General features: G+C 45.4%; 1 protein-coding gene across 1 annotated transcript in view; it reads right to left on the bottom strand.

Moving 5' to 3' along the window:
* The window catches only part of si:dkey-110c1.10 (unconventional myosin-Va), a 40,907-nt gene that overhangs the window by 7,352 nt on the left and 17,781 nt on the right, over positions 1-15,774 (bottom strand). Inside the window, exons 18-28 of the mRNA XM_063202060.1 lie at positions 15,271-15,594; positions 13,109-13,265; positions 11,431-11,670; positions 10,239-10,448; positions 9,288-9,381; positions 8,033-8,181; positions 5,171-5,419; positions 3,976-4,076; positions 3,390-3,519; positions 2,153-2,261; positions 1,318-1,449 (exon numbers count right to left, since the gene is read on the bottom strand). Of these exons, the coding sequence (XP_063058130.1) occupies positions 1,318-1,449; positions 2,153-2,261; positions 3,390-3,519; positions 3,976-4,076; positions 5,171-5,419; positions 8,033-8,181; positions 9,288-9,381; positions 10,239-10,448; positions 11,431-11,670; positions 13,109-13,265; positions 15,271-15,594 (1,895 nt within the window). The remainder of the gene's footprint in view (positions 1-1,317; positions 1,450-2,152; positions 2,262-3,389; positions 3,520-3,975; positions 4,077-5,170; positions 5,420-8,032; positions 8,182-9,287; positions 9,382-10,238; positions 10,449-11,430; positions 11,671-13,108; positions 13,266-15,270; positions 15,595-15,774) is intronic.

The following is a 15,774-nucleotide window of genomic DNA, read 5'->3' as shown; positions in this document are numbered from 1 at the left end:
GATGTCAGCTGCTGACATACACTATATCATCACATCTTTACACTGATGCAGAGGCTTCTTCCTGTGACACGAGGCATCAGCTCTTCTGTGATCTTGCTTGGCATTATTTGGACATTGAAAACGGTTATACCAGAGAGTTACTGTACAAACATATTGCAGGTAAAAGCGTTAAAGGGACACTGTGTAGGAAATGGTCAAAAAGGGTACTGTAGGCCTAACTATGCTGCTCAATGAAACCAGGCTCCCTATTGCCAAATTTGATCTTTACATGAAAGTTTACAAAGTAATAAACAAATATTTTCTAGTATGGTCCTATTTTTTGAAATTCAAAATGGCGGACCATAAGGAAGATCCCCCTTTTCATGTACGAAAAGTGCAATTTTTCCAGTCATAATGAATACTTAGAATTTGATGGTGGTGTTAAGTATTTATGAAAAAATGTAACATTAGTGAATGGGCAGCATGAATTCTGGAAATAAATAACTAAAAATCTCACACAGTGTCCCTTTAAAGAAGCTGAAGAATCCTGCTGGAAAGAACAAAATAAATGGCCAAGGATTTGACCTAATATTCGATCAGGACGGGGGGCAGCTAAACGAAGCTTATGTTTAGAAAATACAGACATTCTGTTGGCTGTCACCAAACTGTGTCATAGCTCGCCACCGCCACCTTTGCCGCTTTTGCCACGGGCAGCGTGTTCCCACAGTTAGAAGACTATTACATCAAAGCACAAAAGCTCCAGTGTCCAGAGACGAGAGAGAACATTGAGTTTCTGAAGTGGTAGTCTACTGCATAGGTGCTCAGAGTCATAATAGAAGTCATTCTCAACATTTTCTGAACAATGAAAGAGCAAGAAGTCATTCTTTTTCTTCTTTTGAGTGAATCTAGAGCCGGGGAGCTCTGGGGGGCTGCAGGGGATGCTATGGGGGCTGCAGGGGGAACTCTGGGGGGCTGCAGGGGGTGCTATGGGGGCCGTGGCAGGTTGGCAGGAAAAGCACAGCAAGACAAGATATCTAAATGAATTAAATAACTGATGTAGACCAAAATAAACCCAAAATAAGCTTAACAATATTCCCATTAGTTAAGAATTGCATTATAATAATCTATTGCATCTCTGAACATTACCGCTATAATCAGTAAGTTATTATTTCATATATCACAGTGGGGCACTGACTACAAGACCTACACTATGGTTGTGAAAGAGGATACACAGAAAAATAGCGTGGCAGTTTAGTTAGTGCGGTGGAACCTCTAATGTATAGTATGTGTCCCTGTACAGCTCCATCACCCTCTGAGCTGCTGTGGGCGCATACATACCCGTAATGAGGTTCTTGATAAGCTTAGCCTCGTCCCTCTTCCTGCACTCCAGCAGGTTTGCACTACTCCCTACCCTCCTCAGAGAGGTGCTACGGCTTACATTCACACTTGCTGAAGAGCTCACACTGGGACCTGAGAGAGACAGAGAGAGAGAGAGAGTTTCAAAAAGATCATATCCAATCGACTTGTAACAAGGCCATATTTTTAGCAATGTTTAGCCCTCATTGCACAGACACAAACAAATCAAGAGAAGAGAGAGATGGCAGCAAATAGGAAGAGGACCAAGAGAGTACCAGGAGGGGGAGAGGGAGGAGAGAGAAGAGGGAGAGGGGGGAGAGGAGAGAGAGAGATGGTTAGAGGAGATAGGGGAGAGGAGGGCGAGAGGGAGAGAGTGAGAGGGGGTAGAAGAGGGGGAGAGGAGATGGGGGAGAGGAGGGAGAGAGTGAGAGGGCGAGAGGGAGAGAGTGAGAGGGGGTAGAAGAGGGGGAGAGGAGGGAGAGAGATCTGTCATGTAGACAGTAATGGGCTGTCACTGAACAGCAGTCGGAAATTTATTGTGAGTGAAGTGAGTGATGCTATGTCTCTACAAGCATGCACACACACACACACGCACCGTCTCTCTCTCTCTCTCTCTCTCTCTCTCTCTCTCTCTCTCTCTCTCTCTCTCTCTCTCTCTCTCTCTCTCTCTCTCTCTCTCTCTCTCTCTCTCTCTCTCTCACACACACACACACACACACACACACACACACACACACACACACACACACACACACACACACACACACACACACACACACACACACACACACACACACACACACACACACACACACACCTGTGAAAGAGAGGACTCTCCTGAGAGCTGCCACTCCCCTCAGATCTGCCAGCTCCTTCCTCAGGCGACAGCACTCCAGCTCACGCACCTCCACCTGCTCCTGCAGCTCCTACACACACACACGAACACGCACACGCACACTGTGTCTATGGTGCAATCCCTGAAGGACAGATTAATGTAAGGGCCTACCAGGCCCAGGCCCAAGGGCCCAAGAATCAAGGAGGTCCTGAAATCCAAGCTTCAATATTTTCTTTCTCATTGTGTTCAAATCGCACCTTTAACAAGTAATTTCACGAGGGGCGAGCCCCTAAATCCCAAACAACCTAGACGCTCACATGTGGCCAAAAACCCTGAATCATTTTGTATACAACCATGGAGGGGGGTGTTCTTCTTGTCTGGCCCAGGGGTCCGTGGAATCATAAACTGTCCCTGCGTGCCGAGACAGGCAGGTTTCCTGTTTACAAACATTTGCGCTGTGTGGAGGGGCAAGATGCTAAGCAGCCAATCATGTGAGCACATTTTTTGAGTGACAGCAGTTTCCAAACAATTAGAGGTTGCAGAGGGATCCTCAGCTGCATGTATAGACAGTAATGTTTGTACACAACAAACCTATGCACTGTATACATTTCATGTTCTAGTCTGGTGAATCTGAGGAAGACTGCAAGGTTGAAATACCATCATGCCACTGCATGAGTAAAAAGTAAAAAGAAAAAAAAGAACTTAAAGGGACAGTTTGGTCAATTTCAACATGCAGTTGTAATGCTCACACTACCCTGGACTTGTCAGTGCCTGAGATTTTTTTTTTCTTCTTCTTCAGCCGTTTCCGAGATCCTGGTCATTGTAATGGGGGCAGCGCTTTGTTTACATTTCAAAAAACATTTTCATTTATTTCCAAAAACATCCAAAAGGTTATAAAACATCAGCAGACAACTAGCAAACAGCGGTACTTTCTGGGAAAATATTTGGAGTTGGCCTATGTTTCATTTTTTTAAAATGTAAACAAACGCTGCCCCCATTAGAATTGCTCATATCTCGGAAAGGGCTGAGCCGAAAAATGTGGCATCACCAGGTACTGACAAGTCAAGGGTAGCGTGAGCAATACAACTGCATGTTGAAATTGACCAAACTGTCCCTTTAAAAGATAAAATCCGAGCGAGCAAACCTTTTTTTAAATGTCACTTTTGACAAGCTAAGCCAGTCTTCTGGTGAAGCCTGACGTTCAGGTGAGAGTGTATACCTGCAGCTGGTGGCTGGTGGTGTCCCCCGGGGCGGCTCTGGTCCTCTGCAGGCCCTCCAGCTGCTCCCTCAGGGCTGCCTGCTCCCTCTCCCACTGCCACCGCTGGCCCATCACCTGCTCCTCCAGCAGCCTGGCCATAACAACACCACAGGTGTCAAAAGAAAAAGTAAAAAAAGAAACAGTTTCCTTACAACGCAGGTAACTTATCTGAGTAACATGTAGACCTGTGGACTTGTCTTACGATCAGCTGACTCTGCACTGGATCAAATTTGTGGTGGGTTCTTGTTTTTGGTGTTTTTCAGTAACAAGACAGTTTAGGTACTGCATTAGGTATGAAGGAGTAAATGGTATAACAGCTATATAATATGTGCTAGTGTTGTACTTACACCATGAATTTACATTTATTTTCAACGCCTGTGGACAACACAGCAGATCTTTCAGATAGACCATTTTGGTGACAATGAGGTTATAACAGAGGTCCTGCGGTAAGGGGTTCACTTATGTACAGTAAGTATGCATGTAGCCAGTGGGAGTCCAAGACTTACTTGCTGCATATGCATGTGGTACGGAATAACTCCAAACTTACTTGTTGGCTACGCGCACTGCATCATAGGCGTGCTTGAGGTCCTCGCCACGCATCTTATCACCCGCATCCTTGGCCACACCCACCTCCTCCATCAGCGCACTCTGAACCAAAACACAAGACAGTCAAAACCCTGCCACATACAGTATTCGCTTCAGACAACTAATGAACCAGCTGATCCTAATCAACACACTCCCTTAAGTCAGGTCGATGAGCTAATTGAGGACGTGAGAACATAGGCAGAAGGAATAAGCAGGACTTTTACTTTTTTACTCAATCTAGATTTTCTACCTCAGAATGTAGCACATAAACATGTTTTAATATTTCACTCCACAATGTACACTTATGAGCATACATTCAGACAAGGTAGCAACTTTACGCCAACTTGAGGTAACACTTTTTGTTTGTGGCAACTCTGATTGTACGGCTCTCTGTGATGCAGAAGACTTCCCTTCCCAGAAGACTTCCCTTGGATGACCTCCCTGAAGCCTGAGTGTGCATTGTGCACCAAGATGCACCATATATGGATATTTTTTGGAAATGCATCAGTTTTAGAATCACCTTTTCAAACCATGCTTTAAAAATATCCCTTTCAAGGGCTTAAGACACACCTGTCACAATGGCATTTTTTAATTTTTATCCACATGTCGTGTCGTCATAAAAAAGGATTGAAATAAAATATCAGTGTTTAAAGATATCCACATACTTGGTTTCCGCCAAGAGCGAATAAGTGTTAATTAGCAAGCAAGTGTTAATTAGATTCCCTTGAACACAAATGTAAGTCACAGTGATACGTCACAACACTCAGCTATCACCTACTAGCTATTACAAGCCTCTCATTAAAGTCCCTTGGTACCACATTTTAGAACAAGGCTATTGTTTTATTTTTTCACAATTCACTTTTTTCTCCTTCCTTGTTTGTGTTGTTGTTTTGCATAGCAGTCGACTTCCTGTGCAGTATATAAGCAGCCTGAGGAGCAGGGGATGAAGCTGGGATTCCTCACAACATTCACACACACACACACACACACTGCCACACACACACACACACACACACACACACACACACACACACACACACACACACACACACACACACACACACACACACACACACACATACACACACCTCTACCATCCCCCTCGAGAGTTAATTAAAGAAGTTTCCACATAGAAAGGAAACCCTTAGCAGACGTACCAGGGAGCCCGCGTCCGGGCTGAGGGGTCTCCAGCTGGGGGTGGGTGGAGGTGTGTGTGTGTGGGATGGGATGTGGATGAGTGGGGTGGGGGTGGGCGAGGTCACGCTGACCCTCCGCACCTCCTCAGGGGAGGAGGGGAAGGCTGGCGAGCCGGAGAAGGAGGAGGTGACGGGGGAGAGGGACGGAGGAGGAGGAGGCTCCAGCGAGATGCTCTGGGTGGAGTCGGTCCTCCTGTGGCCCCTCGGACGCTGCCATGGAGATCAGGAGGACAGGAGGAAGGGGTTAGTCATCCTGGATATAAAGTCTGTGTACAAAGTGTGTGTGTGTGAGAATGTGTGTGTGTGTGTGTGTGTGTGTGTGTGTGTGTGTGTGTGTGTGTGTGTGTGTGTGTGTGTGTGTGTGTGTGTGTGTGTGTGTGCGTGCGTGCGTGCGTGCGTGCGTGCGTGCGTGCGTGTGTATGTGTGTGTGTGTGTGTGTGTGAGTGTGTGTGTGTGTGAGAGAGAGAGAGAGAGAGAGAGAGAGAGAGAGATCTTCTCTGCATCTCAGGCCATTTCAAATGAGATTAAGCTCTGTTCCAATAACAAGAAATATCAGTGTGGTGGGGAACTGTAGGCCCACGGCATTAGGGCGACTCTACTTCCCTTTGCTACAATGTGTAACACGCATATGTGGCTTGATCACTTCTGAGGTTGTGTGTGGTGTTTACCTCAGTGCGGAGGCTTACATCTCAGAGGTTGTCGTAGCGCTACACCAACTATTATATGTGTAATAAGTACTACAGTGGTGCTCATATGTTTACATACCCCAGCAGAATAAACGCTTTCTCTGCGATTTCTCACAAAATATGAAGGATTACACAAAACCTTTTTTTTCACTCATGGCTAGTGACTGGCTTAAGATATTTATTAGCAATATTCTGTGTTTACTCTTTCAAAAGCATGATCACAACCCAAACTACCCAAATGACCCTGTTCAAAAGTTTACATACCTTAGTTTCTGATGCTGAATATGGCCCTGTTTAACATCAGGGACCGCTCTAAATTGTTTGTGGTAGTTGTGGATAAGGCTCTTAATGTTCTCAGATGACAAAACAGCACATTCTTCCTGGCAGAATGGTTGTTTCCTATAATATCTTTGGGTGTCTTGCTGGAACCTCACATTTGAGGTTTCCCCCGAGTGGCTCAATGATGTTGAGATCAGGAGAGTGAGATGGTCGCTCAAAAACCTTCATTTTATTCTTTCTGAAGCTAATGACGGGTTGATTTGGCTTTCTGTGTCGAAATATTGTCATGTTGGCACCGTTGGCATTTCAATTCAGAAATGCAATATGAGGAGTTTGGTTGGAATCAAGCCAATGGGCAAGGGAATCATTGCATTGCAATGATCATTGCAAGGGAAATTGTTCAGGAGGCATAGGACAACCAAAAAATAACTTCAGGTGAAATATAGAACAACATGAAAAAATGTTGGCACTTGAGGAAAGATGGGCTGTTGGGGGTTGCCAGGAGAAAGCCATTACCACAAAAATGCAAACATGTTATTTTGCATATGATACACCAAATAGCACAGTGAGAAGCATCAAAATGCCTGTGACAAAGTCATTTGGAAAAATGAGATCAATATGGAACTTTTTTAGGCCACTATTAACAGTACCATTTGGACAACAGTCAATGGAGCCTATGATGAAAGTTACACCATACCCTTCTGTGAAACATGGTCATGGACCACTGATTTCATGGGGACATTTGAGTTACAAATGCATTATACTTTTGATCTCGCAGAATGATGAATACATTGCCTTGTGAAAAATACTGGAGGAAACTTGACACACATCAGCCTTGAAACTGCACATGGTCCATTGTTTGGACATGCCAACATGACAATATTTCAACACAGAAAGCCAAATCAACCCGTCACTAGCTTCAGAAAGAATAAAATGAAGTTTTTGAGCGACCGTCTCACTCTCCTGATTTCAACATCATTGAGCCATTCAGGGGAAACCTCAAATGTGAGGTTCCAGCAAGACACCCAAAAATATTATAGGAAACAACCATTCTGCCAGGAAGAATGTGCTGTTCTGTCATCTGAGAACATTAAGAGCCTTATCCACAACTACCACAAACAATTTAGAGCGGTCCCTGATGTTAAACAGGGCCATATTCAGCATTAGCAACTAGGGTATGTAAACTTTTGAACAGGGTCATTTGGGTAGTTTGGGTTGTGATCATGCTTTTGAAAGAGTAAACACAGAATATTGCTAATAAATATCTTAAGCTAGTCACTAGCAATGAGTGAAAAAAAAGGTTTTGTGTAATCCTTCATATTTTGTGAGAAATCGCGAAGAAAGCGTTTATTCCGCTGGGGTATGTAAACATATGAGCACAACTGTATATTTGGCTTGTTCAGTGATGAGGCTGAGGTTATGTGGCGTTGTGTGTACCTCATTTCTTTGAGGTTGTAGTAGCGCTGCCCCAATTATAATATGAGTAATATACTGTATGTCGTATTATGTGTATATGTGCTGTATAGGGCTTGTTCGGTGGTGATGCTGAGTATCTACTAGCCTAATGCTTGAGCTGGCCTAGCCCAAGGGGCAGACTCTTGACATGATGTTTATTTTAGTTTATTTTATGTGTGTGTGTATGTGTCTGTGTGTGTGCTGTGTGTGTACTCTAAAAAAAATAAACTAAAAAAACTAACCCCTCTTTGCAACTGCACTTGTTCTGTATATTTCATGTGCACTTTGTATTTGCTTGTGATGTTGGCTTGATTATGTCCACTTTTGAAAGTCGCTTTGGTTATAAAGCGTCTGCCAAATGCAATGTAATGTAATGTAATGTGTGGTGTGTTGTGGTGTGTACCTCGCTGAGGAGGCTCATGTCCCGCAGGTTGTCGTAGCGCTGCTCCAGCCGGGTGAACTCCCTCAGCAGGCCCTGGTAGCGCCTCCTCTCCTCCTCCAGCTCCGCCTGAACATCCGCCCCAGCCTGGGACACCGCACGCTGCATACAGTCTGACATACACACACACAGTCTATACATGCACAAATATCACACAGCAGCACACATAAGGTAAATGAACATGTCACACAGGTTAATAGGGGAAGCGTACCAATTAAGCCCACCAAAATCTAAATTTCTTTATTTTTCAATCATCTTCACACTATTTTTTTGTGAAATGATTTGTTAAATAGAAATAAGAATTTACCTCTCTTCTCAATGTTAATCACTGAGTTGATGTATATTTTAAAGTACAATATGAAGATTTTTTAGGAGAAAAGTGTGAACTTAGTCTTACACCTTATGCATACATCACACACATAAACGCCATATGCACCGCATACATATTTATGGTACAATACCGTATGTAATTACTGTGTACTTTCTGGGTAACAGGGTAACAGAGAAGTTACATGGTATCTAATGAGTAAAAAGGGGGCAATAACAAGGTGTACCATGTAATTGCCAAGAAAATAAATTATTTTCTAGATAATAACAGGGTAACAGAGTAAGGCTAGATGGTATCTAACAGGTAACTTCTCTCTGTTACCCTGTTGTTACCCAGAAAATACACAGTAGCTTCATAGCAATTGCTGAGATGTGCGTGTTACATAGTATTTACTTTGTAATTACCCCCTTTTCACCCGTTAGATACCATGTAACGTCTCTCTGTTACCCCGTTGCTGCCCAGAGAGTGCATAGTCATTACTATTTATTATTATTATTTGTATGTTTTTCAAGGTTTTATGTTTTATTTTATTATTATTTTTACCTTATGTTTTATCTTAATGTTTTAAATGTTTTTTTTTTTACTCTAATTCATTTCCTTCTTTCTTCCCTGTTTCCTTTCATTTACATTTGTTAACTTTGTGAAGCACATTGAGTTGCACCTGTGTATGAAATGCGCTATATAAATAAACTTGCCTTGCCTTGCCTAGTCATTACTGTACAGTAAAAGACAGTGTTACCCATATTTGCATATGGTGGCTTTTTGCATATGGTGCAGGTGGTGCAGAGTCAGCCCATTTATACACAGACATACGTACAGGAACATAGCATCAGCAAATCAACTGCATACTGTCTGTTGTTTGCAGACTGTTGGTGTGTGAGATGGACTGACCTGCCTGTTCTCTCTCCTGCTCCTCCAGTCGTGTGGAGAGTTCCTCCTTATCCTTCAGCAGGCCATCTCTCTCAGTCTTCAGGGCATCAATCTCCTACACAGCACACAGCAGAAGGTGAAGGTGTTACATATGTACCAAGCATTGTTGTTTCCCCATTTCAACATCTACACACGTTGCAAGACAAGCATGATAAAGGTGCTATATTAATTTGTATTTGACTTAAAAGATCAGATCTACATATGGTCCTGGTAGGTATGGCTCGCAAACCAAGACAAAACAGGACAAGCCACCCAATATTACACAAAACAATACTAGTCTTAAAGCAATGCTGTACCATTTGCGAAAATAAACTCATTTTACACCTTTCCTTCACTTCTCTAGCAGTTAGCTGGACCAATAAGATTCAATGATAATTGCTAACTTGGAGGTAATATTTGCACTGCCAGGGAATGGCTGGAAGTACAGGAGAAACGTAAACCTTAAAACTCAAGGGGAGGGCCTTTCCGTGGCCTAGCGGTAGGCCACTGGGTTACTACGTTGGCGACCCGGGTTCGATTCTGGCCCCGGTCAAGTGGGGAGAGAGATCCTTCCCTGTCTCTCTCTCCCCACTCATTTTCTGTCTCTCCTCTACTGTCCTGTCAAAAATAAAGGCAAAAAGCCCAAAAAATAGGTTTAAAAAAAACTCAAAGGTTTGTTTGGAGATGGACGAGAGTTGTTTTACATTTTCATTTAATATAGTATTTTTTTTTCTTTTCTATTCCTTGTTTGAATTTGTGAAATTGTTTTGTATGACTGCAGTTTGTAAATGAAAAATAAAAAGAAGTTAAAAAAAAAACTCAAAGGGAGGTGTAAAATGAGCAGGTATGGTACAGTATCGCTTTAAGACTCATACATGTGAAAAAATTGACAGCAGTGCTCTGACGTTGACTTTCAAACGGGCGCTTGATGACCTGTGTGAGCTGGAGGATGTCGTTGGCCGTCTTCTCGTCCTTCTTCCTTCTCTCCTCCTCCTCCCTCTCGGAGGTCTTGCGTGTCCTCTGAGGCTGCTCCTGCAGCTGGGTCTCCATGCGCCGCAGAGACGAGCGCAGCTGCTCCAGCTCAACACGGTGGGCCTCGCGCTCCGACTGCAGAGTGTCTCTCAGGCTCACGCTCTCCCGCGTCTAGACACACACACACACACACACACACACACACACACACACACACACACACACACACACACACACACACACACACACACACACACACACACACACACACACACACATACACACACACACACAGTATACACACATAGATACTAAATATACGGTACACATTTGCTCAGACTGCAGCGTCTCTCTCAGGCTCACACTCTCTAGAAGACTCACACACACACACACACACACACACACACACACACACACACACACACACACACACACACACACACTGTAAATATACAGTACATGTGGTCCGGCTGCAGTCTCTGTAAAGCTCACACTCGTCCGTGTCTAGATACACACACTTGCACACTCATATACTGCTGTAAATAAACACAAATATGTACACAAATAATCTAATCAATATATTCACACACAAATACAGTATGTGTGCATAAACAAATCAGTGCATTTCATCCTCAGGTGTGTACTCCGAGATTTCACCCCATTCCCATTCCATTGCCATCTCATTCCCATTGAATCCCATCTTTCCATTCCACTCCACCTCCACCTGCATTCCTTTCCACTATATTATTCCTTTCACCACCCCATCCCACCTCACCCTATCCCAGTCCCATTCCTCATGCCTCCCCACCACACATCTCAGTGCATCCCCATCCCCATCACCACCACACCCCTTACTTCCCCATCTCCCCTCCCCAGATGCCTCCCATGTCCTCCCCTTCTCCCTCCCCAATTCTCCCCCTCCTCCTCCCCTTCTCCCTCCCGTGTCCTACCCCCTTCCCCTCCCCTATTCTTCCCCTCCACCTCCCCTTCTCCCTCCCCTGTACTCCACTTCTCCCTCCCCTGTTCTCCCCCGTCCTCCTCCTCTCCCTCTCCCTCCCCTGTTCTCCCCCTCTCCTCCCCTCTCCCTCTCCCTCTCCCTCCCCTCCTCCACTCTCCCTCCTCCTCCTCCTCCTCCTCCCCTCTTCCCCCTCACCTGCTGGTCAGCACGGAGCTGCAGCTGCATCAGCTTGACCTCCATGCCCTTGTTGAGCTCTCGGAACTTCTCCACGGAGCGGGCCTCTGCCCTCAGTTTCTGCAGCTCCCTGCGGGCCATCCGCCGGCGCATGCAGCACTGCATCAGCACCACGGCGGCCCGCACGCGCCCGTACGCCCGCTGCTGCAGCCAGCCGCGCACCCAGGCCTGCACACACACTGCCGCGCGCTCCTCCAGCAGCTGAGACAAACACACACACACACACACGGACACGGTTAGGCAACTGGACACAGATGGTTTTGTTTGTTTGTTTGCTTGTTTGTTTGTTTGTTTGTGTTGACTGTGTTTACAGTGGGTTTGCCCTCTGTCCTCTCAGTGAAGGAACATAATGTACAATACCTGCCTCGTGGTACAATGAAATTAATTGACTTTCTTCAATACATGACTATTAAAATAATTAGAATAATAAGAATGTGATTCCTTTTCATTTCTTTAATGTCACTTTATCAGCTTTGCAGGATTTAAAGAAGCTTTGTTAACACTTTATTTCAATGGTTCACTTTTACAGTGGATCTACCACATTAGGCACAGTGTAATAACCAGTGTAACACTATTTAATACCATGTAATACCAGTGTAATACCATGTAACAATTCTTTACTTACATCATGTACTGGTTATTACACTGTACCTATTGTGGTAGATCCACTGTAATAGTGAACCATTATAGACGGTGGGCTAGATTTCGTAGCTCCTTTAGAAAATGAGTTTCGTTCTCACTCTCGAGTGGCAACTTGATTTTTCTAGTATGACCTCCTGACAATATGTAAAGCAATATTCTGGCTGTTGCCACGCTGAAAAGTTGCACGTTGATCTTAAAAAATAACGAAAATAAAAGAGACTGGGGGTGACGTCACATAATGCACAGTCAATGGGAAGTCTCCGCCCCTCAAAGTTGAAAAGGGAATATTTATCCGCATATCGGGCTTTTTTCATAGGCAGATAATTCACCTAATCATTGAAACAACGTAGGCATTTAATTCCTGACCATTTTCCTGTTACTGGAAAAAAACAACACAGCTTGCATTTCTTTACTGACACATAGTTTTTTGGCGAATTGATCTACCCCCGTCACCTCATTGCTCTATTGCTTTGAGGGAACAGACCTGTCATCTTTTTGACATTTATCTCTCGTTGCCCAATGATGGTCAGACAGTCGAACACTAACAGCGAAAAAGAGCACTCCTGAAAGTTTGAGAAAAATATATATTTTTGCATGTACACAACAAGTGAGCCCACTTACCCCCCAACTTGTCACTTTTTGCCATGAAATCTGACGGTTCCGGGTAGCATGCACGCACTAGCTGTATTCTGCCTCGTTGACTTTGCATTGACGTGACGTCACTCGGTCGGCTAGTTTTTGTTGTCATTTTTATAAATCAATGTGCACGTTTTGAGGATGGCAACAGCCAAAATATTGATTAATGGGTTGTCAGGGGGTTATATAAGCAAAAATAAAGTTGCCACTCGTTAACACCAACGAACTGACAAGATATGAGACTGGGCCCACCACCTATTAAAATAGTGTTACCAAAGCTTTTTAAAAGGCTCAGTGGTGTGTTAACTTATTTCTATGGTTTTTCACTTCTCCTCTGAGGACTCCTGTGAGGATGCTGTACCTTGCGGTAGTTCTTGCGCACCAATAGGCCCCTGGCGTAGGCCTGGATGGTGATGGTGGCCTCTCGGATCACCAGGAAGAGCTGCCGCACCGTCACCATGCGGTACGTCTTCTGGATGACCAGCGCTGCTCGTGTGTAGCGCAACCTCTGAGCCTGTCTGCAACGTAGCACAACACAACACATAACACAACACACAAGACATCACCAAGGTCGCTGACAGCTTCGACCGGGCCCAGAACAAAGCCATCTGAATGGGCCCCACACACAATACACACAATGGAATGAGAACCTAATTCTGGGCCCCCTCTCTCCCTGGGCCCGGACAACTGACCCCTTTGTCCTCCTCTGTCAGCATCCCTGCACATCACGGATGACTGACCTGAGAACAGTGCTGATGGATACTGGCAGGCAAGAAAGACACAACCAGGTCAGAACCGCAAGTCACTGACCTGGCAAAATCTGAAGTGCTGCTTTGAAAGCTGAGTAGATATAAGAAGAGCTGAATAGTTTAGGAGTTGTATGGATGACGTGTTTGTTGATGCGGTGTGATCTTTAGTACACTGCCTTGATGGGTCATGTTGTGGTGGCTGTAACAGGGTCACTGTGTCAGAACATGACGTGGAGTCTGTCCTCACTGCTCAATGCTTTTCACAGTGTAAATAATAAGCAAAGTAATCACATGTTGTGTCCTCTTGTAAAATAAATGCATCTGACAATTGTGCACGTTTTAATTGTGAAATGTGATGTACGTTCCTGTTGATGAGCAAACACTGACATTTTAAAATCAGTTAAAACTATTTAACTATTTAAAACTATTCAAAAACATTTTTAAACGTATAGGCCCTCCCAATCCTAACCATATTACAGTCTTTTATGTGATCCGTGAAGCCCATGGCCCCTTGAATCCTGAGCCCATTGTGACCAAACAGGTGGCATGCCCTCTCTACACAGTAATCTTTGCAGTAATAATTCAACACTTACAGAGTTACATATAACACCTTTGTCCTCCTTCTCTCTACGTGTTGAAATTACACTGTAAAATGTTACAGTGTGGTTGTCCATTTTTGCCTACCTCCTGGCTGGACAGGCCTCTGTGGCCTGACCTCATCTCTGACCTCATGTCGCCTTACCCGGCGACACATACAGGCAAAACAAGCCAGGCGAAGAGAGGTGAAATTCAGGGTTACATTCGGACAGCTCAGTGGTCAAAGCGGCAAATCAAATCAATTGACATATTTATGTTGTTGATTATTGGGTGCCACAGGCAAAATGCGCTTCTAAATTACGTAACATTAAACCTGGACGGATATTTTCGCTTCATCCCGCCCCTGTTTGCTTGCCTTTGCCCCACCTCAGTTCCCTCATAGGAATGAATGGCTTTCACTTTGCTTTGCCAGATTCGCGTGTGTCCCCGGCATTAGCCGCCGTAGGCAGCCAGTATGGCTCCCCTGCTTGTGCACCTGTACCTGGGTGGTGTATGGCGGATCTCCTAGCAAGGCTTCATTAACACTAACTGCATTTTTGTTATTTGCCCGTCTAGCAATGAGGATGAGACCGTTTATGTTGTTGAGTCAAGACTGAGTTTTTTTAAGGGTCAAGATAACGTCAGGACTGAGACCACTGGTTTTAAAATGCAGTCAAGACCGAGTCAAGCCTGAGTCCTCTCTAGGAGCCCTCTAGGACCTCTACTTTCATGAGTCAGCTAGTCCCCCTTCATCTACCTCTGGGCCAGGCCACTGTGGGCGTCTGCCTGATCTCAGACCTCTTAGCCCCAGTGGGCGGTCAGTATGGCTCCCTGATGCTTACGTACCTCCTGGACAGGCCTCAGCCTACATATCTCTGACCTCATACCCTCTTAGCCACTGCTGTCCTGTGTCTACGTACCTTCTAGCCAAGTGTTTCTCAATGGGGGCTCTACAGCCCCCCAGGGGGGCATTAAGGAGCCCTAAGGGGGCGTTGGGAAGGATACAGCTGAGATGGGACGTTGCTCAGTTACCATTGGGGGCATTAGTCTATTTTATTTTTTCATACAAAGGAGGGTGTTGGCAGGCTTTTGATGAGGTCAAGGGGGCGTTCTAGCCAGTCCTCTGCATGCATATCTCTGACCTCGTACCCTCTTAGCCGCAGCGGATCGTCAGCATGGCTCTCCTGTGTCTACGTACCTTCTAGCCAGTCCTCCGCGGGCATATCTCTGCAGGGTAAAGGTGGCCCAGCGCAGGCGGAGGTAGCGGAGCCTACCCAGCCAGCCCCTGACCCAGCTCTGGATGACCACGCCGGCCGCGTGGAGCCTCTCCCCCCTTAGCTTCTCAAGCACCGCCACCTGGCCCGCCCGGAAGAACACCTTGGTGCGACCGAAGCAGTACTGCTCCGGGTCGGGGATGAGCTCGGACAGGGCCCGCTGGCAGGCGGCACGGACCTCGCCGGCGCCGCTCAGGGAGCCGCGCAGCAGCACCCGGTAGCGGTTGAAGAACTCCTCGTAGGTCCACCTGATGCACACACACACACACACACACACACACACACACACACACACACACACACACACACACACACACACACACACACACACACACACACACACACACAAACACACACACACACACACACACACACACACACACACACACACACACACACACACACACACACACACACACGGAAGAATG

Source organism: Engraulis encrasicolus, chromosome 6 (genome assembly GCF_034702125.1).
Source record: "Engraulis encrasicolus isolate BLACKSEA-1 chromosome 6, IST_EnEncr_1.0, whole genome shotgun sequence".
Taxonomy (NCBI): domain Eukaryota; kingdom Metazoa; phylum Chordata; class Actinopteri; order Clupeiformes; family Engraulidae; genus Engraulis; species Engraulis encrasicolus.
Note: the sequence above shows the minus strand (reverse complement) of the source record. Positions and strands in the feature narration are given on the sequence as shown.